The following is a 25,526-nucleotide window of genomic DNA, read 5'->3' as shown; positions in this document are numbered from 1 at the left end:
AGTACATGCTGTATAAAAAAATAAATAAAAGAAAATTCAAAAAAAAAAAAGAAACCTCTTAAAGAAATTGAAAATAGAGGAAAAAACTAATTTTAGTTTTGATTGCTATTCAAATGTAAACATTTTCCATCAATAGCTAATTTTCTATGTGGGTGTATGTAGCATCTTTGCCCTATTTTGATATTATATTTTTACCACAGTAAAATAATTATGTACACATGTAATAAAAATATGAAAATCAATAAATGTAACACACCTCATTATCACAACAATGGTCAAAATCACATAATCATCTCAATTGATGCAGAAAAAGCATTTGACATAATTCAACACTCTTTCATGATAAAAACATTAAAAAACTAGGAAGAGAACCTCAACATAATAAATGTGATATATGAAAAGCATACAGCTAACATACTCAATGGTGAAAAACTGAATGTTTTTCCTCTAAGATCAGGAACAAGGCAAGGATGTCCACTCTTTGCCACTTCTATTCAACATAGTACTGGAAGTCCTACCCAGAGCAACTAGGCAAGAAAAAGAAATAAGCATTTGAATTGGAAAGGTAGAAATAAAATTATCTCTGTTCACAGATGACATGGCCTTATATGTAGAAAACCCTAAAGATTCCACAAAAATACTATTAGAACTAATGAATAAATTCAGCAAAGTTGCAGGATAAAAAATCAACCCTCAAAAATCAGTTGTGGGGCTTCCCTGGTGGCGCAGTGGTTGACAGTCCGCCTGTTGATGCAGGGGACATGGGTTCGTGCCATGATCTGGTAAGATCCCACATGCCGCGGAGCGGCTGGGCCCGTGAGCCATGGCCGCTGAGCCTGCGCATCCGGAGCCTGTGCTCCGCAACGGGAGAGGCCACAGCAGTGAGAGGCCCGCGTACCGCAAAAAAAAAAAAAAAAAAAAAAAAATCAGTTGTGTTTCTTACACTAACAATGAACAATATGAAAAGAAAACTAAGAAAATAATCCCATTTATAAGAGCATCAAAAAGAATTAAATACTTAGGAATAAGCTTAACCAAGGAAGTGAAAGACATACATTGAAAACTACAAAACATTGCTGAAAGAAAGAAAAGAAGACAAAAATAAATGGAAGGACATCCCATTCATGTTCATGTTCTTGGATTGGATATAACATTATTAAAATACTACCCATACTACCCAGTCATCTAGAGATTCAATTCAATCCCTCTCAAAATCCCAATGGCATTTTTTGCAGAAATAGAAAAGCCATCCTAAAATACATATGGAATCTCAAGGGACCTTAAATAACCAAAACAATCTTGAGAAAGAAGAACAAAGCTGGGGCCTCACACTTCCTGATTTCAAAACACATTACAAAGCTACAGGAACCAAAACAGTGTAGTACTGGCATAAAGACAGACATATAGACTAATGGAACAAAATAGAGAGCCCAGAAATAAACCCTTGCATATATGGTCAACTGATCTTTGACAAGGGCACTAACGCTATATAATGGGGAAAGGATAGTCTCTTCAACAGATGGTGTTGGGAAAACTAGATATCCACCTGCAAAAGAATCAAGAGGAAGCCTCATCTTACACCACATACAAAAATTAACTCAAAATGAATTAGAGCTCTAAATGTAGAAAATGAAAGTATAAAACTCCTGGAAGAAAACATAGAGGGAAATCTTCATAACATTGGAATGGAAATGATTTCCTGAAAATGACACCACAAGCACAGGCAACAAAAGCAAAACCAAACAAATGGAACTACATCAAACTTAAAAATGTCTGCACAGCCAAGGGAACAATAAACAGAGTGGAAAAGTAACCTATGAAATGGGAGAAAATATTGCAAATCATGTATCAGACAAGGGGTTAATATCCAGAATATTTAAAGAACTCCTACAACTTAACAACAATAATAAAAATAACCAATTAAAAAACAGGCAAAGGACTTACACAGATATTTCTCCAAAGAAGATATATAAATGGCCAAAAAGCATATGAAAAGATGCTCCATATCACTAATCATCAATGAAACACAAATCAGAACAACAATGAAATATCACCTCTCAATCATCAGGATGGCTAATATTAAAAAAAAATAACAAAAACAACAGAAAGCAACAAGTATGAGCAAGGATGTAGAGAAAAATGGAACTCTTGCACACTGCTGGCAGCAATGTAACGTGGTGTAGCTACTATGGAAAACAGTACAGAGATTCCTCAAAAAATCAAAAACAGAACTACCATATGATCCAGCAATCCTATTTCTGGGTATATATCCAAAAGAAAACAGGATCTCAAAGAGATATTTGCACATCCATGTTCATTGTAGCATTATTCACAATAGTCAAGATGTATAAGCAACTTAGAACATCCATCAATGGATGAATGGATCAGTAAAATGTGATATTGATACATATACATCTGTACACACACACACACACACACACACACACACACACACACACACACACAATGGAATATTATTTGGTCTTAAAAAAGAAGGAAATCCTAACAAATGCTACAACATGGATGAACCTTGAGGACATCACGCTAAGTGAAATGAGCTAATTATAAAAAGACATACTGTGGGCTTCCCTGGTGGCGCAGTTCTTGAGAGTCCGCCTGCCGATGCAGGGGACACGGGTTCGTGCCCCGGTCGGGAAGATCACACATGCCGCAGAGCGGCTGGGCCCGTGAGCCATGGCCGCTGGGCCTGCATGTCCGGAGCCTGTGCTCCGCAACGGGAGAGGCCACAACAGTGAGAGGCCCACGTACCGCAAAAAAAAAAAAAAAAAAAAAGACATACTGCATGATTCTATTTATAAGGGGTCTCTAAAGTAACCAAACTCACAGAAGCAGAAAGTAGAATGGTGGTTGCCAGGGCTGAGGAGAGAATAGGGGAGTTGTTTCTGAATGGATACAGAGTTTCAGTCATTCAAGATGGAAAAGTTATAGAGATCTGTTGTACAACAACGTGCATATAGTGAACAATACTGTACTGTATATTTGTAAAAATTGTGAAGAGGATAAATTGCATTTTTTGCCACAATGAAAAAAAAAGATATGAGACAATAATGTCAGGAGCCAACACCTTGCTATATAATATTGTACACTGCCACATGAGCCTGCAAGAAATAATAGGAGCTAACTGAACAAACCATAATAGCATCCTTCTAATTACCTATATAAGAATAGGCTTAAATTAAGTCAAGTGTTTTGGATCTGTCTGAGACAGAGCTCTCTCAGATGCACAAACAAAAAATAAATAAAAATTTACAGGAAAATGATTATATAATAATTTATCTATTTTAAAATATTTTATCAGGTATTTGCACTTGAAGATTCTTCCTAGTATTCAGACACAAATTTTCTATCAGAATAAACTGATCATAGAGAAGATCATCAGCATTCCAAAATGTCCTTGGTATTAGCCAACAGCACAATAATTGTACCATTTTCCCATCTGTTTTCATTGCTGGGAATCTTAAGAAGGCATCTAGGGTAACTCCATGCCTGCCAGAAACTCACTTAATTGACTTAAGATTGAAATCACTTAAAATTCCTATGCTTAAGATTTATTCTCAGCTTGTCAAGACTTAAAATGACATGCCCCTATCATGATTATAAGATGCAGTTGTGCTTTTATATCTACAATAATTAAACACATTTGTATCTACTTAAAATAGATACAAATATACACACACAACTACACACACAAAAACTCCAACCTGCATCTATTTTCCCATGCTTAGAAGTAAAATAATGCATATAATTGCAGTGATCATGCATCCAGAGTTTACCAGAAGTCTGAATCCCAGTTTCCATTTTTTATTAATGTTTATAGATAATGTCTACTGGTGAATAGATAAAATCCTGAGAATTCTTAATATCTTAAAATTGGAAGAAAAGGAAATGAGAGAAATGGTGAAGAACTGTACAAGGAACTGACCTGGGCTTTGTGGTGAAATGGAAGATCAAACCAAATTCAGAGGATTATCTCCCCATGGAAATAAGATAAATGTCCCCTCTCATCACCCAGGGAAAGGAAAGGAAAAAAGATTTACATACTGCTTTTTTTTTTTAGCTGTTTGAAGCCAAAATCTAACCAAATAAAAACTGACCAAAATAAAGAACTCAGGAATGAAGCCAGTAAAATTGGGACTGGTGAGCTCTGAATCTATTTAAATGTGGAAGAAAGGCTTTTTTTTAAAGTCGGAATTATGGTTATAGAACACAATATAAATATTATAAACTTTACAATGTAAAATAACACAAAACTAAAATCTGGAGGATAAGAGGAGCTGAGATGGAAATAAATGTAAGAAGTCAGTACTCTCATCTTTCATAGCAAGGAGTAAATCAATATTAGCTAAAATACAAATATGTAGTTTTTTAAATAATGATTTTCATTTCTTAATGTTTTTCATAAACACTTAAGACAATATTTCCTAAAAAGCCCTCTGATGAAGAAACAATTTCTCAAAAGTTCCATAATTCCTCTAGTTTCACATCAGTTTCTTCTTCTTCTATTAAATTCAAATAAGATTAAATATAATGTTTCTTACTATAAAGTAACTCATGTAATATATGTCCATTAATCCATTCATCCCTCTATCTGTATGTATCTATATGGATGCAGAGATGACTGGTGTGCATCTAACAGTTCATTTCTGAATGATGGGAACTGGTGGCTTTTAAAATTTTTATTCTTTATACTTTGCTGCACTGTTTGGATTATTTATGGCACATATGCACAATTTTTATTTAAAAAGGACATAGTGAGTGAGAAGGCCTACTGAAGGTTTTACATATGCTCAGGACAACCCTTCGAACTTTCAGAGAGAAAAGTCTGCTGATCACCTACTGAGTCTCTCTAAAATTCTTCCAGGCTGACAGTAAGGAAAGTGGGGCACTGGAAATGCTATAGTTCCAACATTTAGGAACTTTTAAAACAGGGATCAAAACATTCACAAAAGAGGTCTTTTCTTAACCCATGATGTAATTAATCTTCATGATCTTAGAATGGTCACAGTTCTTTATAACTACCACAGAATATTTCCACAGTTCATTACAACTGCCATTATAATTACAGTGCTATATTGGATTTCAAAACAACAACACTTCAAGGCATTTTCAAAACAACAACACTTCAAGGCATTAAAATATCATTTTATGAATACATAGTCTATCTTCTATTCTACCTTTAATAAGGTACTACTCCTAAATCTGCCTAAATGAAATAAATATGTGCAAGGGGAATAGATATAGCTCATCTAAGTAAAATGCATATCTGTGAATCAAAACAATAAATCTTATATATGAATTATCTAATATACTTAAATAAGACACATACCAGCAGAGGTGCTTCCATTGTTTTAATAAAACGATGAATGTTCAGTGTAGTCAATGACTGTTCCATTAGTGTTCTCCTACATTGCTGGGTCAAGTCCAAGACTGGTTTACAATGAAAAAAATAGAGATGTGCGTATTCTATATCTTCAGTGCTGTAAATTAAAAATTAGGGACAGACCCACTTGAAGTTCAACGTGTGATCCTTCTACCATGCAGAAAGATATAACAAATCTCTTTGTCCATGCTTTTGAATTACTGTTTTGGTAAAATCCTAAAACAGTATAACAAAATAAAATGGACCTAAGCAAAAAAGAGGATATAAGAAATTTCTGAGTTGTATAAACATTTTTTTTTCCTGAATTCTTTCATATGGTAGCTTCTAAATTAGAGACGGGTCTACACAATCTTTTTTTTTAGATAAAAGACTGTCACCTTGAGGACAATGAGATTATCTTAAAGTATAGTAGCTTTTCTATAGCTGTGCTAAATAAATAAAGCTTTGTAACACGAATTTTCTAGGTTTAATTTAAACCCAAATCTGTTTTGAATAAACTTCAGCCAAAACATACCTTAAGATAGAAACCATGTGACACTTTGTGGGAGTTAGTGAGTTTGTATCTGAAATATTACAAAACTCAGCAAATATGGCTTATAATTTGAGTTCTGGCATTCCCTTCAATATGAGAATTCAAAGATAAACTTATAGTGAGTAAGTAAGGTTTGCCAAAATTAAAATAGCATTTTATAAATCTCCATATGGCATTAGTAGAGTTTGGCAAAATACTGCAAATTTTTATTTTTACAATATTATTTTAATTCTTGATACATGCTTCAACTGAGCTCCAAGATTCACTGATTTCAAATTTAATTGCAAAGTAATTTCTAATAGATTCAGTGACTAAGGAAATGATCATTCAAAGATTACTTAATGCCTACCCTGTTAGGCCCTATGCTAAATATAAGAGAATAAGATGAATAAGATGATTCAAATCCTTGAGGGGCTTAGGCTAAAGGACATATATTTAGTAAAAAAATGAAAATATGATTCATAAGTGCTACAATATACAAAGTACTATGAGAAACAAAGAAATATTTAATTCTGCCTTAAGTCAGGAAAGAGAAGAAAGGGAAGGGAAGGGAAGGGAGATCATCATAGAGACTGAAAACAGTAAGAGAGAATGACTTCTCCGAGAAGATAAGACTAATGGGTATTTCAGACAAAAGGAACTATATAGCCAAGACCCAAACAAAGTATATAACTTTTTGAGAAGAACAGTAAATAGTCACATATTGCTGAAAGGAAAGTGTTGAGAGCAAGAGGACCCAGCTGAGGTTGGACTACCTATCATAATCTCTGAAATAATAAAATAATGTTGGAAAGTTATTTAATCAGGGATCATTTGGTTGTAGGTAACAGACACCAAAAAGGTGGGAGTGAGGGGGATTTACTGGTAGTTTAGAAGAGCATCTCACAGAATACAAGGAAAATTCAAGTAACTGGATCACAGGATAAATGTATATAGATCTGAACAGCAAGAGTTCAGGGACATTTGGCCATCAACACTTTTTACCTCCTCACTCTCTCTGCTTTACTTCTACAAGAGCAAAACATTCCTGTGGGCAAGAGAGCCAAAATGCTGTATAGTCCAGCTTCTCCATGCCCAATTCCAAGTTCCTAGAAAAAGGTATCTTATCTGCTCAGGTAAGTCCATGGATTGGATGACTCTAGGTCAGGTGGCCACCTCCAACTTAACTGACTGTGATATGTATGAGGTAGGGGTAACACCCTTCTTAGCCTATACACAGATTCTTTAAGAAGGGAATATGGGGAGGTAGCAGAAAGTACTGGTGTCTCTACAGCATGCTACCTCTTGTTCTACCTATCACATATACCCTTCTTTTTTTATTTTTTTACCATTTAAAAAAAATTATTGTAGTTGATTTACAATGTTGTATTAGTTTCAGGTGTATAGCAAAGTGAATCAGATATATACATATATATATATCCACTCTTTTTTAGATTCTTTTCCCATATAGGCCATTACAGAGCATATATACCCTTCTTAACCAACATTTCACATACTCAGGCCCAACATGATATAACAATTAATATACTAGATTATTCAATGTTATAGCCCCAGCAACTAGAATAGTGCCTAGAACATAGAAGGCATTCAATAAATATTTGTTGAATGAAAGAATGAACAAAGGAAAGAAAAAAATAAAAAGAACAAATGAAAGAAAAGATACGTTCACCTCTTCCCCATTAGGAGACAACTCGAAGTCATCACTAACTACTTCACTCAGAAGTGATGTCCCAGGACTACATTATTCTGAATCCACAGTCCTACCCTATCACATCAGGTCCAGATATGACTCCTCACCATTTTGTAGCCATGAATAAATGAGAATGAAAACTTCTCCAATACGTCATGTACTCAAAAGTTTATGACAAACAGAATAACTGTACATTTTTAAATTCTCATTTTTAAAATGGGGGAAAGCATAAATCCTTCAAGAACATCAATATATAGTCTGTCTTGCTGAACAATATTTGTAAAACAAATGAGAGGACTTATACCTTGCCAATAAATAACCAAACCTCTATGTTTTAAGCATGTCACCGTTACTTGCAATTATTCATTAACAGAAAAATAAAGAAGCTAGTAATGCAAGAGAAAATACAAACAACCCTCAGAGAAAGTGTGGGGCTAGCACAGAATCATAATGGGACTGAGAATCTCAAGGTTCCCCCATTCCAAGATGGGAAATTGGTCGTCTACATTGGGAGGAGCAAAGTAGCTGGCTACACTACTGCTCACTGTAAGTATCTTGAGATTCAGTGACTACTTACCGTAAAGTTTTAGTGTACCGTCAGCATGATTCTCAAATTGTTAAAAAACATTAATTCTTATACAAATAGCAAACATGCATCAAAGTTTAATTTAACTCACTGAGGGAACCAGCAGAATGGCAGTTCAATAAGAAGATAGAAAAAGGAATGCTGGGTAATGTCGTACAGAACAATAAAAACATAACTTTTCTTTGCAAGCACTTCACTCTCTGCCTATCCACTCCCCGCCCAAAAAAAAAAAAAAAAAAATTGTTTCACTTTATCAGTTTTCTGTGTACTAACCTCCATGTTTACAAAGTTGTAAAATGTCTGGGATTTAATTAATTGTGTGTGGTATATCAAATAGTCACTATTCTCTGAGAGGTGAGCAGGAGGGCTCGTTAAAAACTCTTGCATGGGGCTTCCCTGGTGTCGCAGTGGTTGAGAGTCCGCCTGCCGATGCAGGGGACACGGGTTGGTGCCCCGGTCCGGGAAGATGCCACATGCCGCGGAGCGGCTGGGCCCGTGAGCCATGGCCGCTGAGCCTGCGCGTCCGGAGCCTGTGTTCCGCAATGGGAGAGGCCACAGCAGTAAGAGGCCCGCGTACCGCCAAAAACAAACAAACAAACAAAAAAACTCTTGCATGGTTTAAAAAGGTCACACAATCACCATTTTGCCCTGCTTTGGATTCATTTTCCTGAAGAGCATTTTGAAGCCAAACTTAGAAGTCTTCAAATGCACTGGTTATTCCTGTGTCCCCATGTACTAAACGGAAGAAAAACTTTAACCCTAGGTTGCCCAGCCAAAAGCAGTCCAAAGAAGGTCTCTACCTAAAATTGTAAGCTAGAAACTAGACAAGAAAAACATGTAAAACATTCTGTTCAAAACTGTACTCAAATATATTTAAGATTTTTCTGGTATAGTAACTTATGGAACTCTCAGGAAGAATCTCTGGAGCTTAGTTATGAAAGCTGTTATTTTATCACCTATCTGATCACTGTGGCAGATCTATTCGTAAAATACACGTGGCCACTCAAGGGATCATATCTTGTGGCTTATGCATACTGCCTTCGTTCACCTTAACATCCCTTCTGTATATTTAAGTTCATTTTAGTACAGCAGGTAATAGTAATGAAGAGGATTTCAGGTTTCATTTATATATTCACATCTGGTTACGATTCCCCTCAGATAAGTCCACATTGTGGGAGTATAATGGAAATGCTGCATAAGTAATGTGAAATAAGTGAACTTAAAATTGTTAACTTATGCTTCTTATACATACCCAATACTTTCCAAAAGGGCAATTTCTGTGGTTAAGACAAATTGGTACGTGGTCCCATACACAAAAGCAGCTTCCATGACTGCTCTGTGCTCTGAAGAAGAGAGAAAGAAGTTGGGAGAGAGGAGGAGTTATTCTATTCAGAATACTTTCGTACACCCTTTTATGCTCTATTATGTTTAAATAAAAAGCCTTTGTAGGGATCCCAGTTGGGAAAATACAGGCAGTTAAAGAAGTTATAAAAAGTCTGTTCTAGTTAACGTAAGAGAAGAACTAAGAGGGAATAGAAAATGAGCTATACTTGAGAATATATGACAAATCTGTGATAGTTTCTTCCTAGTAGTAGGGAAGAGAATATGAATTCATCATACAACTTTCATGTTATATTTTATATACAAATATTGTACACTATTTCTGGCTTAGTTTTTTTTTAATCAAACTTATTTTTATATATAGTTTAAAGAGACAATTCTACAACGTGTATTAAGAAAATGAACAGTTCCTCTACCCTCAGCCACCATTTCCAACTCCCAAGGGACAGCTACTTTCAACTCTTTTACTCTTCCTTTCGGTATTTACCTCCAAGTCTCTAAATGACCTTCTTATACTCTTATTTCCTGTTTTTTTTTTTACTTTTAGTGTTAGTATTTTCTATCAACTTCCCACTACGGAAGATGATAAATTAGCTCTCCTTTCCAAAACCCCACTCCACAAATATACACAATTCTATGCCCTCAATGTGTTCAATATAGTCCTAATTTTTATTAGATCAATAGTCAGGATTTACACTGTTGGGACTCAGTAAATACTATTTCCTTTTGAAATTTTTTTCACTACAGTTATAGGTATCTTTTAAAATTTTTGTTTAGATTTCTTGCTAATTTATTCCTAAATTCTTCCACAGTTGTCTAACACTCTGAATACTTCAAATACATCAGTTATATTATCAATTCCCTCTTGTTGCAGACATTTTTGCAGAGCCTTCTGATCTGCTCCAATGTGGACTCTGCTGCTCGACCCGCTGCACAACTTTCATCCTGGGGACTCACTTCATTGTCACCCTGGGGATGCTCCGATTCTCACTCTTACGTTGGGTCCTTAGCCTATTACCCACATCTTCTTGACTAATTTGTTCCCTTGCTCCCATTCTCTAGCTCCTTCCTGGGAGAGGATATATGGAATACACAAATTTTGCAACCTTACACCTCTCAAAGCGTCTTTATTCTACTTTCATAACTAACTATAGTTGTTGGCATGTAGCATTCTAGCATTTCCCCTGAGAATTTTGAAAGCATAGCTCCACTGTCTTCAGTTCCCAGGACTGCAGTTGAGAAGTCCAAAGCCATTCTGATTCTTTTTCTTTTTTTAATTTAGTTATTTTTAATTAATTAATTAATTTTTGGCTGCATTGGGTCTTCATTGCTGTGCACGGGCTTTCTCTAGTTGCCGTGAGCAGGGGTTACTCTTCCTTGTGGTGTGCAAGCTTCTCATTGCAGTGGCTTCTCTTGTTGTGGAGCATGGGCTCTAGGCATGTCGGGCTTCAGTAGTTGTGGCACATGGGCTCTGCAGTTGTGGCTCGCGGGCTCTAGAGCGCAGACTCAGTAGTTGCGGCACACAGGCTCAGTTCCTCCGCGGCATGTGGGATCTTCCCGGACCAGGGCTTGAACCCGTGTCCCCTGCATTGGCAGGCGGATTCTTAACCACTGCGCCACCAGGGAAGTCCCGCCTTCTGATTCTTGATCCTTTAACTGCAATACTTTTTCCTTTCTTAAAGATTTTAGAATAGCGTTTGTTGCCAATATTCTGAAAATTCAATATGAGATGCTCTCGTGTGGCTCTGCATTTAAACACTCTCCTGCGATTCAGTGGGCCCTTTCAATTTGGAAGCTCAAAATCCCTCAGTTCTGGGAACTTTTCTTAAAGTATTTCTTTGAAGATTCCTTCCTTTTCATATCTTATTTTCCCTTTTCTCCTCACTGCCATTTCTAGGTAGTTATCTTCCCCTCCCCGACCTAATCTTCTACCACTTGAATCACATATCATGAGATTATTCCACTCACCACTCTGCCTCGTTGGCGTCATCTACAACCCGAGCCAGGGTTAATCGCCCTCATTCCATGAAAAATTTTGTTTCTGTCACACTGTCACACTCTCCAATACTACTAACGTAACCTTGGTGATTTTACTATCCCCATAGATGATCCTTGCAAAATCCTAGCCTTTCAGTCCTTGGTTTTCTCTGGAGACTCCAGTGATCTCTCTTCAGCCCTGCCTTACCCACTCACTGCCATGGTCCCACTCCAAGCTTTGTAATCACCAATCACTGCAAATCCCTCCAAAATGTCCAGCACTCCTCCCAACACACACACACACACACACACACACACACACACACACACACACACACACACACCCTTCCATCTCCAGGTCACTCTATCTAGTACATAACTTTAACCTTCCCGGACCTACAATCCTACCATTTTCACTGTCCTTTATCCACCTTGGGTCCTCTCTTCCCTCCTAAACCAGCTTAAATTCCATGGTCAGTCTTTATAATCACTCCCCCGCCTGTCTAGCTAAAACACAGTCCAAATTAAATCAAATAATCTGCCTATTCTGTACTTACATCCATGAAAGTGAATATGGCTGGGGAAAAAAAAAAAAAGGAAAGAAAACAAGAACCTGCTAGCATCACCATGTCAATGGTTTCACTTTAGATTACTGGCATCAACTATTACTGCTGCCTAGCAACCATTCTTTATTTTCAGGCCTTCTAAAACAACTATTTCATCTCTTCTTTCCTCAAACTATCTGATCACTTTATTTCTATTTCATTGAGAAAATGAACCAATTAAGAAAAACCCAAAAAAGCTCCCAGCACCATATCTATCTGCCCCCTTAACTAAATTGATGTCCATATTCTCTGTCTTCCCTCCTAATACCATAGGCGAATTTTCTGTGCTCCTAGTAAAGAACCAGCCCTCCCCCTGTTCACTAGATTCCATCTCCTCTAGTCTATTCAAAGATGTTGCTCCAGTAATTCTGCCCTCTTTTTCCTCCACGATGCATTTTCCTTTTGCTACAAGAACTTTTTTGTCAACATACAAATATGCTTCTTAAAAAATTCTTGAGGACTTCCCTCGTGGTGCAGTGGTTAGAATCTGCCTGCCAATGCAGGGGACATGGGTTTGAGCCCTGGTCCAGGAAGATCCCACATGTTGCGGAGCAACTAAGCCCGTGCACAACTACTGAGCCTGTGCTCTAGAGCCAGTAAGCCACAACTACTGAGCCCGCGAGCCACAACTATTGAAGCCCACCACCTACAGCCCATGTGCCGCAACTACTGAGCCCATGTGCTGCAACTACTGAAGCCTGTGCACCTAGAGCCCATGCTCCACAAGAGAAGCCACCGCCATGAGAAACCCACACACCGCAAGGAAGAGTAGTCCCCGCTTGCTGCAACTAGAGAAAGCCCGTGCGCAGCAACAAAGACCCAATGCAGCCAAAAATAAATTAAAGAAAAATTTTTTTAAAAATTCTTCACTTGACCCCACATACTCTTCCAGCCACTGCCCCATATTTCTCCTTCCCTTAAAAGGAAAACTTCTCAGATTAGTCTCTATAGTCACAGTCTCCAGTTGCTTTCTACCTATTCTCTTACACCCCTGTCAGGCATTTACCCCTACCACTCTACAAAAATTGTGTGCATCAAGGGCATGGATAACTTCCATACTGCTAAGCATTAATGGTCAACTGGTAGTTCTCATCCTAATTAACCTTTCAGTTTCCTTTGATACAATTGCTTCTATCTCGTCAATAAAATCCTATCATCACTTTGCTTACACACAGGCCATTCCTTCTGCCTCCTTTACTAACCTGTGGAAGATGAAGTATCTAATGAGTTCAGTCTTCTCTTTTGCATCCAGCCTCATTCCCTTCACGGTCTTCTCTGGCCTCACAACTTTATGTCACAAATTTATATCCCTAGTCTGTATCCCCACTATCAGATGCAGACTAGTAAAATCCCACTACCTTGTTGATATCTGTACTTGGCTGTCTAATGGGTACTCCACAAGTATAATGTTCAAAAGTGGATTCTAGAGCTTCCTCTCCAAACTGTCTATTTCCACTCTTCCCCACCTTAGTTATCAGCAATTTCATCTTTCACATAGCTCAGGCCAAAATCCCAGAGCCACCCTGGTCTCTGCTATTCTTCTCTCATTCTACAACCAATATGTCAGAAAACTCAGTTAGTCTTACATCCAAACTACTGCTAAAATTCAAATGTATTGCCACCACCACTGCTAACACCCTGGTCCAAGCCACCTACCACCATCTCTTGCCTGCATGATTGCAGTAACTTCCTGATTTTCTCCCTTATTCTACTATTGCTCCTTCTAGTCTATTCCAAACCCAGAAGTCAGACTGACCCTGTTAAAATATAAATCAGGGATTTCTGGCTCCCTGTATAGCTCATCCCTCTCGTTAATTACAATTACAAACCATGGACAAAATACAATAACCTGAGGGGCCTTGAAAAGTAAACAATAAACAGGCTGATTCTGGAGCATTATTTTACAAGTACATTAAGTTCAATGGCATACTGTGTAGCCATCAAGCTTTATGTGTATAAAAATTGAAATTTCCAATAAATGATTTTATTTCATAGAGTACATATAATTTTTTAAATGTCTTTAACAACGTTTTATATTAACATGTTCAAGTTATAACCATTAACAAGTAAAAATCCTGAAAGCATAACTATAATTTGTTCATGAAACATTTAAAAACTTCTTTATGACAAAATTACCTATGAATGTGCAAGGTGATGCTGTCAAAATTAGATTTTTTAAAAATCAAGAAAAATATGTCATAAACAGCAAATACCAAGGTAAAGAAGGAAGCCAAGACAGTCAACAACATTTATCAAATACTATAAACTACTATATCAGGTACCACGAGGACTGTAAGGAAATAAAAAACAGTAATAGCTAACACAGAGCACCAGGAAACTTTTTAAGTTATTCAAATTCACTTGGTCCTCATAATAACACTAAGAGGTAGGCACAATTATTTTCACCACCTTAGTGACCAGGAAACAGGCTAAATAAGTAAGTTGTCCAAGGTCATACTGTAAGTAGCTGGTGGAACAGGGAGTCTAACCTAGGCGTCTGGCTCCAGAGTTCTCATTCAAGCACTATACTATGCTGCCTGCTTGAAGAAAGAAAATATAATAGTAAAAGACACTTTAAATTTATTTTAAAATATTAAGATTGTGGTCAAAATACACTATGTTAAGTCCTTCAACATAAACACACGTGTATAGAGGCATGACGAAGATTAATGTAAAAGTTGATAAATACCTGGTGTTCCAATGGCTCTGACATATGAGAATGCAATGTTTGCTTTTCCTTTCAGAGCATTTTCTGTGTTCTGAAGGTCCCCCAGAGTGGTAATATATTTTACTTCATTAAAAAGAAGAGCACTGAAATAAATAAAGATGTAGTTGGTAGAAAAATCTGACACGTACTTAGTTATTTAATACATATTTTGAGTAGGTTAAAGAACCTAATCAAAAAAGAAATTTAATCTTTTGAACAAACTCTCAATAGTAAGAACCTAAGCATTTCAAGTCTGAATCAAAATCACCCTCTAAATCATTAGTCTGTCACTAAGAACATTAACCAGGGACAGTTGTGAGAAACAGTGTGTGTATTCTCCATCACAACCACCTCAATACATTTAAACTCTATTTACTAGCATCCTATTCCGGACAAATAACCCCTTACAAATCTCTCAGCCATGGATACATTTCAGCCCTTCACACATCTATACTGAAATCATCTTTCCATGGCCTATAGGGCCCTGAATGGTAAGCCTTGTCTACTTCTCCAACATCATTTTATACTACTATTCCTCATGTCTACCATACTTTAGGCAACCCCCCAGGGCATTTGCACACACCATTCTCTTTGTTGAAAGCTGTTCCCTTCTCATATATCTGGTCTCAGCTTAAACATCATTGACTTAAGAGAAGCCTCCCTTGTTTGTCCTATAGAAGTAGGTCTGTGGCATTTTCCTCTTGAATTTCACACTATTTAATCCTTTGTAGGATCAAATTTATAATTATTCACATATACTTTTTTACTTGTTTATCCCTGCCTCTCTCATTAAACTGTTACCTTCTTGTGACAGGGACCTTGCATATTTTATCACTATACCCATAACTTAGAATAGAACCTGGTACACTGTAAGTATTCAATAAGTATTTGTTGAATGAATGACAGAAAACATAGGGCAGGAATTATTTATTGCCATTCTTCATTTGAAGAAACAGAAGATCAAGTCAAAACACTGAAGAGCTTACTTACTCAAAAACACATATACTGAACTGAGGAGCCAGGAACAGAACATAGAACAGGTCTTCTCACTCCTAATTTAGTGATCTTTCCACTTGACCATAATTCTTCCAAATCATCTTTTTTTAAATATAATCTCTATTTATTTATGTTTATTTATTTGGCTGTGCCAGGTCTTAGTTGCAGCACACAGGATCCTCGTTGTGGCATGTGAGATCTAGTTCCCTGACCAGGGATCAAACTCGGGTCCCCTGCACTGGGAGCGTGGAGTCTTAACCACTGACCATCAGAAAAGTCCCCCAAATCATCTTTTTAATGTATAGATCAGAATAACTGATCATATTTCTTCATTCAAAAGAATTTAAAAATTTCCTACTTCTATATAAATTCTCTATCACTAACAACTAATTTCACTTAATCTCCACATGCATATCTGTGTGTGTTTGTGTGTGCATGTGTGTGCGTACTTTTGTTAAGCTAAACTTTAAGAATTTTTGAAAGCTGTTCCAACTCCACATACTCAAGTAAGCAAAAGTTCACTCCAATAAAGTAGTCAATTATAGTTTCCTCTTACGGAAAACATAGCACTTTCCACTAATACAGCAATTCTCAGACTTTTTGGTCTCAGGATCCCTTTATACCCTTAAAAATTATTGAGCTCTTCAAAGGGCTTTTGTTTATGTAGGTTACATTTATCAATAGTTGCCAAAATATAAATTAAAATAGCAATTAAAATATTTATTAATCCCTTAAAAAATAAAAATAGGGGCTTCCCTGGTGGCGCAGTGGTTGAGAGTCCGCCTGCCGATGCAGGGGATGCGGGTTCGTGCCCCGGTCCGGGAGGATTCCACGTGCCGCGGAGCGGCTGGGCCCGTGGGCCATGGCCGCTGGGCCTCATGTCCGGAGCCTGTGCTCCGCAACGGGAGAGGCCACAGCAGTGAGAGGCCCACGTACCACAAAAAAAATAAAAAATAAACACCATTGCATATTAACATAACACTTTCTTATTAAAAATAACTAAATTTCCAAAAGGAAAGAAAAATCCAATGAAAAGAGTGGCCTTGTTTTACATTTTTGCAAGTCTCTTTAATATGGGACTAAATAGAAGACAGGTGGATTCTCTTATCTGCTTCTTCGTTCACTCTGTTGTGACATCACACACACAACACAAAATGTAGCCTCTAGAAACCGCACTCATAAAAGAAGGAAAGTGAAAAAGGCAAACGTCTTAGTATTATTATAAAAATATTGTCACTTTGGGAGCACCCTGAAATGGCTGCCCTAAATTACACTGCTTAAATATTTACCTATATATTACAGATTTCAACTTTTTAAAAGAAATGTAAAACTTGAATTTCTATACGTCCCAGGGCTCTTGTTTTGTTTTTAAAAGAAATATTTACTGGGCAGTACTCACTATTTGCTAGATATTTTCACATGTTTTCATTTAAATCCTCAACGATATTCTTGGAAAATTCTTTATTACACACACACACACACACACACACACACACACACACACACACACACAGAGGAAAGAACCTCAGGGATTAAGTAACCTGCTCCAGGTCATACCAGTAGTCACTGATAGAGCTGAGATTCTAATCCAGGTCTTCTGACACTTTGCCTGTAACTTTCTAAACTATGTTATTACTGACCACTCACACATGGTAAACCAGGTAAAAAGGGAGGCAACTAATGAATAGCTACAGAGTCTCAGTGGCGATCTGGGCTACTGGCTACTTATACGTTTTGGCTAGCAAGACCAGAATTACCCTTGAGTTACTTCAAAACTGCTGGAAGACACCATCTAGTGAAGTAATTGGACTGCCGTGTAAATTCTCGGCTTGGGAATGACATCCATCCATTTACCTTTACTTCTCTAGCAGCTCTAATCCATTTGCTTCAAAAATCTAACCTAGGAGTAGAAATATCCCTAAACTTTTTTCTCAATAAAGACCAGCAAATATAAATTGATAAAAGCCAGTGTTTGGGGGGACACTTCCCACATGTCAGGCATAGTACTAAGTACTATATAAGTAGTGGCAGTTTATCAGTTTTGGGATTGCCTGACTCTTCTGCTTTGGGAATTCCCAGTTTTCTAAGTCTTCATGGTGGGCAGAGCCCAAGTCCCCACATACAAGCTACTAATACTGTAAATTGCTTTTCCAGGCTCCCTGCTGCTAGGCTATATGACCCAGAATCACTTATCTGACATCCCAGACTGGGAGCTAGTGATGTAAAGAATCAGGAGCAGTGCAGAATTATTTCCAGAAGCAGCAGCAGCAGCAACAGTCAGCTTTGAAGGCAGGAATGACAATAGTGCTAATGACAGCTGTAGTGCTAGCAATGCAAGTTGTGGCATCCAATGCCTAGAAGTAATGCAGCAGTCCCCCGCAGGCTAGCTCCATGTCATGATTATGAGCCAAATAATTCAGAGCCAGATAAACCTGAGTCCAGTTCTCCAACCCTTCTAGTGAGCCTGAGATTTCCTACATCTGCTCTAAATCCTCTTCTGCTTAAGCCAGTCAGACCCAGATTCTGGGGCTTATAACTAAGAACACCCAACAATACACTCAGTTGTGCTTAATTTTCATGGCAACCATGTGAGATCAGTACTATCATTAACTCCATTTTACAGATAAGGTCATGGGCCTTAAAGACGTTACCTTGCCTAATGTCCCAAAGCTCATTAAAGAGTCATTATCCAAGAGGTAATAATACCAAAACTAATGACATTCATAATCTCACGATCTCCATGATTGTTCCCAATGGCTTCCTAACTTTAATATATTTTTTAATGTTAACTTCCAGAATATGGGGACATCTAGGGATCTCTAGGATCCATTCCATGAGCCTGTGCTCCTCCACTCCAGTTCCAAAGTGGAGAAATGGGTTAAAGGAAAAGTCTGTCTTGCGATTTTCTTGCTCTATAGATGGGGTAAAACAGCCTGAGGCTGCTCTGACCTAGGAGCTCTTCCTGCCCCAGAAAGGCCTTCCTTTTCCTTGGCATACTCTTCCAGAGACCCTCCTAACACAATCATTAGGTAGATAAGATATATGGCCAAGAACTGAATGGGTGTCAGAAAAAAAAAAAAAACAACTCAGGAGTCCACCTGACCCTGCTTTTAGAGCAGCAGGTTGCTCAGCCTTTTCTCAGACAAAAAGACCACTTTTATATCATATTTCTGCCATTATTCAAATTCTAAACAACCCAATAAAAAAAAAAGTTACCTTCTATTTTGCCTTACCAAAACTCCTAGGGGAAAAAAAAAAAGCAAAAAGGGAGGAGGAGAAAGAGGGAGAGACAAAGGAGAGAGACAGACAAATTACTTTTACCTAAATTAATTACAGTTGACCCTCAGTATCCATGGGTTCCACATTTGCAGGTTCAGCCAACTGCAGGTGGAAAATATTTGGAAAAAATAATTCCAGAAAAGTCTAAAAAACAAAACTTGAATTTCTCATATACTGACAACTATTTACACAGCATTTACACTGTATTAGGTATTGTAAGTAATCTAGAGATGATTTAAAGTATACAGGAGCTACTAGAGCTAATCAATGAATTTGGTAAAGTAGCAGGATACAAAGTTAATGCACAGAAATCTCTGGCATTCCTATACACTAATGATGAAAAATCTGAAAGAGAAATTAAGGAAACACTCCCATTTACCACTGCAACAAAAAGAATAAAATACCTAGAAATAAACCTACCTAAGGAGACAAAAGACCTATATGCAGAAAACTATAAGACACTGATGAAAGAAATTAAAGATGATACAAATAGATGGAGAGATATACCATGTCCTTGGATTGGAAGAATCAATAATGTGAAAATGACTATACTACCCGAAGCAATCTACAGATTCAGTGCAATCCCTATCAAACTACCACTGGCATTTTTCACAGAACTACAACAAAAAATTTCACAATTTGTATGGAAACACAAAAGACCACGAATAGCCAAAGCAATCCTGAGAAAGAAAAACAGAGCTGGAGGAATCAGACTCCCTGACTTCAGACTATACTACAAAGCTACAGTAATCAAGACAATATGGTACTGGCACAAAATCAGAAAGACAGATCAACGGAACAAGATAGAAAGCCCAGAAATAAACCCACGCACATATGGTCACCTTATTTTTGATAAAGGAGGCAAGAATACACAATGGAGAAAAGACAGCCTCTTCAATAAGTGGTGCTGGGAAAACTGGACAGCTACTTGTAAAAGAATGAAATTAGAACATTCCCTAACACCATACACAAAAATAAACTCAAAATGGATTAAAGACCTAAATGTAAGGCCAGATGCTATAAAACTCTTAGAGGAAAACATAGGCACAACACTCTATGACATAAATCACAGCAAGATCCTTTTTGACCCACCTCCTAGAGAAATGGAAGTAAAAACAAAAATAAACAAATGAGACCTAATGAAACTTAAAAGCTTTTGCACAGAAAAGGAAACCATAAATAAGACGAAAAGACAACCCTCAGAATGGGAGAAAATATTTGCAAATGAAGCAACTAATAAAGGATTAATCTCCAAAATTTACAAGCAGCTCATGCAACTCAATATCAGAAAAACAAACAACCCAATCCAGAAATGGGCAGAAGACCTAAATAGACATTTCTCCAAAGAAGATATACAGATTGCCAACAAACACATGAAAGAATGCTCGTCATCACTAATCATTAGAGAAATGCAAATCAAAACTACAATGAGGTATCACCTCACACCAGTCAGAATGGCTATCATCAAACAATCTACAAACAATAAATGCTGGAGAGGGTGTGGAGAAAAGGGAACCCTCTTGCACTGTTGGTGGGAATGTAAATTGATACAGCCACTATGGAGAACAGTATGGAGATTCCTTAAAAAACTACAAATAGAACTACCATATGACCCAACAATCCCACTACTGGGCATATCCCCTGAGAAAACCATAATTCAAAAAGAGTCATGTACCACAATGTTCATTGCAGCTCTATTTACAATAGCCAGCCCATGGAAGCAACCTAAGTGTCCACTGACAGATGAATGGATAAAGAAGATGTGGCACATATATACAATGGAATATTACTCAACCATAAAAAGAAACGAAATTGAGTTATTTGTAGTGAGGTGGATGGACCTAGAGTCTGTCATACAGAGTGAAGTAAGTCAGAAAGAGAAAAACAAATACCATATGCTAACACATATATATGGAATCTAAAAAAAATTTAAAAAGGTTCTGAAGAACCTAGGGGCAGGAGAGGAATAAAGACGCAGACGTAGAGAATGGACTTGAGGACACGGGGAGGGGGAAGGGTAAGCTGGGATGAAGTCAGAGAGTGGCATGGACATATATACACTACCAAATGTAAAACAGATAGCTAGTGGGAAGCAGGTGTATAGCACAGGGAGATCAGCTCAGTGCTTTGTGACCACCTAGAGGGGTGGGATAGGGAGGGTGGGAGGGAGGGAGACGCAAGAGGGAGGAGATATGGGGATATATGTATATGCATAGCTGATTCACTTTGTTATAAAGCAGAAACTAACACACCACTGTAAAGCAATTATACTCCAGTAAAGATGTTAAAAATAAAAATAAGCATACAGTGGGCTTCCCTGGTGGCGCAGTGGTTGAGAGTCTGCCTGCCGATGCAGGGGACACGGGTTCGTGCCCCGGTCCAGGAAGATCCCACATGCCACGGAGCGGCTGGGCCCGTGAGCCATGGCCACTGAGCCTGCGCGTCCAGAGCCTGTGCTCCGCAACGGGAGAGGCCACAACAGTGAGAGGCCCGCGTACCGCAAAAAAAATAAAAAATAAGTATACGGGAGGATGTGCATAGGTTATATGCTAATACTACACCATTTTATATGAGGGATTGAGCATCTGGGGATTCTGGTATCCACGGAGGGTGAGGAAGGCGCAGGGGTGGGAGGTGCTGAAACCAATCCCCCTCGCATACTGAGGGATGACTGTATAGTATTCTAGGCAGATCCATGTATAAAATGAAATATCCCAAAATGTTTCATTAGGCATTTTCTAAATTAATACAGTTAAAAAAACAAACAGAAGCCATCTCTGAAATTTGAATTGAGAGTACAAGTAATAACAAAGTTCAAAAACATCAGTCTAAGTCTTTTTGTCATACGCTGTGTATTTTCCTACCAGCTTACCACTTATAAAATTCTTAACACCAGAAACAATCTTATGGGCTTATAATATAAGAAGATTTCTGCTCCTCCAATTTTCAACAACCAAAAAGTGAAGCTTCCCAATTCATTCATCCATCAATCCAATATTTTTCAACACCTAATACATGTCACACACGATGTTATGCACTGGTAGAAGGACTTTGTGTAAGAAGGCACAGTCTGGGGATATAACCATTACTACCAATTAACATAGAGCTGTGAGGAATTCAAATCCAAGGCAAGTAATTTTTTATTACAATTTCCCAGTATGTCACTATCAAACAGGAACCCACCTGACAATATTGTGTAGGAACAAATCTGATAGAGATAAAGGAAGGAACAATAGCTCAAAACCTATTAGGAAGGGACCAGCTTGAGCACAGCTCAGGAGTTTTAAAGGAAGACACCTCCAAGAGGAGCTTTCCCCAGAAGTTCTATCCAAGCTCAAAACCCAGGCTCTGCAATAATGTGTTAAAAATAAACTACTAGCAGAAATTATGATAGTTGAAAATAATTACCATAATATTTGTAGTTCATATTATCATCAGTAGTACATTAACTTAAAAGGAAAGAAATCTTCCACTTGACAAAATATTATCACAGAATATCAATTAGCACACCTTAATAAAGAGTTACTGAGATTTCATTGTTTCTTACAGTACTGCACAGTCTTTCCTTTTTGTATCAATATCATTTGATGATTTCCATGAGTCAACAATGACTAGGGGGGAAATGGCCTTTCTTTGCAACTGCTGCCTCATGGCAAACATTCCCAGCGACTGTCACAGCACGGACTTGCATGAACTCACTTCTATTAGTACTGTGTGTGCAACAGAACGGCAGGTAGATATTTGAATTTGGATTCCTTTTTTTCTTCATTGCAAAATGAGATTTCCTGCATTTATATAGAAAAAAGCGACTAACATTTGTAGAGCGCTGGGTAAAACACAAAGCATATTTTCAGATGTATTACGTTATTTGGTCTTCAAAAAAATCTAATGACAGTGCAATTTTTAACATTTAAGAGATGAGGAAAACCAGCAATCAGAAAAGATAAACTGCTATGATCACACAACGGATAAATCCTCCATAAACCCAGACTTCTTCATATATCATTCCGAAGCACATTTGAGATTATAGTGCCTCAATCTTCTACACCTCCATCTGACTTGCCTCAGACTGGTTACATATGGTATTCTCAATCAACAAATAAAGATTGTTACTTTACTTTCTTTCTCTAAATATTACCCTTCTTAACCCAATCTAGAAGCTGGGAAGTGAAATTTTCCTCACAGTTACCAAACCACACAATTCCATCGGTTTTTTGTTGGTTTTTTTTTTTTTTTTTGGTTTTTTTTGCGGTACGCGGGGCTCTCACTGTTGTGGCCTCTCCCGTTGCGGAGCACAGGCTCCGGACGCTCAGGCTCAGCGGCCATGGCTCACGGGCCCAGTCGTTCCGCGGCACGTGGGATCCTCCCGGACCGGGGCACGAACCCGTGTCCCCTGCATCGGCAGGCGGACTCTCAACCACTGCGCCACCAGGGAAGCCCCATCGGTTTTGACTATGTATATTTTAGAAAACAGAGCTGAGAATTTGTAGACTATAAATCTATAATCTTACCTTTATTTTAAATTTTATTTATTTTGCAAATTTTAACTCTTTTGTAGGACTCCTAACACAAGAAGTATACAAAAAGTTAAAGAGTGAAAAGTCCACCTCCAACTCCTTCCCCCCATCCCAGCTTCCGCATTCCCTTCCCGTAAACCAATAATCATGTTCTTGTGAAACTTTGAAATATTTATACCAAATACATATATGCCATAAATATTTATATATGTCTCTGTTAGAAAACTATCCCTCCTAGATTTCTCAGTGTTCCTACACAGTCCCTGTCTCCTGAAGATGAAAATTGGCAGTACACAAACATGGAAAACATCTCTTCAAGTTCTAATCTTGTTTCCTTTTCTCTGGAGCCACCTGGTCCCATTCAAAGGTAATAAAACCTTCCTTATCTTTCCTGGAGCTAAATGCTTATATTTAGGGGTAGAGATCTTTTTCTCCTGCCCCAAGCAATTTGTTTAAATTCCAGAGAAAAAGATAAGCACTCTATCTCCAGAAGGAAAAAGCAGATTTGCCAGCTCCTATGTAAACTCAGAGATTCATAATTTAAGTTCTCCTTCTCCAAACCTTGCTGTAAGTACAGATTTAAGCGTATGGCTCTCACCTTGTAGCTCTGTGGAGAACTGGGTACGGCAAATCCAGTACTACCATGTTACTGTGATTGCTGTTACCGCTGTGTCTGATTTCTGATTCAGAGGCTTGGTGTTTCCGCAAGTATTATGCAAGGAGGGTAACATCGAAGACCCTTCAGAGTTTTAGACTTAACACTCCCTTTCTTACACACACAGAACAATGCTATGCTCTAAACACTTGGTTTATTTCATTAATATATCCTGAAAAATCAATGTGTTAAAAATGTTAGTAGACCATTTACTCAGAATATTTTTAATCAATGATGTTTTAGGAATATTTTAAATGTCCTCCAAAAATACACTACTTAATTGGCCATGATGGTTCAAAAATATACAATTCCGTAAATATTTAGTATAGGGTTACCCTAAGTTTACACTTGTTATTCTAGTCTTAGATTTTACTAACTTAATTCTTCCCCAATTGCAATTTTTCTATATTCTGAGACTAAGAAATTGTCTAAAACCTTGATCTTTTCTGTTTACAAAGAAGCAAAGTTCAAGTGTAACTGTGGATCACTGATCACATAAAAATTTATCAGTGTGTATGTATTAGAAGATAATGGAAGAAAAATCCCATTTACAATAGAAACAAAAGATATAAAATACCCAGTAATAAATTTCAGTGTCCAAGCATATATGAAGAAAGCATTAAAACACTACTAGAGAACACAAAAGAAAACTTGAATAAATGGAAAGACATCTGGTTCTGGGATGGGAAGATTCATTCTAAAGATGTCAAGTGTCCCTAAAATAACTTATAAATTTAATGCTAGTAGGATTTAGTCAGGGAGAGGAAGAAACCAGACAAGCTAATTTTAAATGTCACATGTAAACAGAACAAAAATGCAATTCTAGAAACAGAAACATGAAGGGGCCTGGACCTTTCAGATATTACAATACATTATAAAGCCTCAGTAATTAAAGCAACAGTACTAGTAAAAAAAAAAAAAAAAATAGATTAATGAACCAGAAAGTCCAAAGTAGACCCCAATATATATGAGCGTTTAGTATAAAAAAATCACACCTTGAAAACTGAGATTAATTTCAGTTGTGTTGGGACAATTATTTAGCCACCTGACTAATATATTGCTCATACTATTTACCTAGTTAAATTCCATACAAAGCAAAGATTTAAATGTTAAATTGAACAGTTAAAACATTGAGAAGAAATACACCTACATAGAGTCTGATCTTTGACAAAAGAGCAAAAGCAGTTTAATGGAGAAAGGCTCCTCTTTTCAAAAAAGGGGCTAAAACAACTGGACATTC

At 37.5% G+C, this 25,526-nt stretch overlaps 1 protein-coding gene across 1 annotated transcript in view; it reads right to left on the bottom strand.

Moving 5' to 3' along the window:
- The window catches only part of TXNDC16 (thioredoxin domain containing 16), a gene marked incomplete at its 5' end in the record, with an annotated part of 110,487 nt that overhangs the window by 71,808 nt on the left and 13,153 nt on the right, over positions 1–25,526 (bottom strand). The window contains 3 exons of the mRNA XM_082854061.1: positions 5,348–5,498; positions 9,462–9,552; positions 14,822–14,943. Of these exons, the coding sequence (XP_082710187.1) occupies positions 5,348–5,498; positions 9,462–9,552; positions 14,822–14,943 (364 nt within the window). The remainder of the gene's footprint in view (positions 1–5,347; positions 5,499–9,461; positions 9,553–14,821; positions 14,944–25,526) is intronic.

Source organism: Leucopleurus acutus (assembly GCF_964270905.1).
Source record: "Leucopleurus acutus genome assembly, chromosome: 1".
Taxonomy (NCBI): domain Eukaryota; kingdom Metazoa; phylum Chordata; class Mammalia; order Artiodactyla; family Delphinidae; genus Leucopleurus; species Leucopleurus acutus.
Note: the sequence above shows the minus strand (reverse complement) of the source record. Positions and strands in the feature narration are given on the sequence as shown.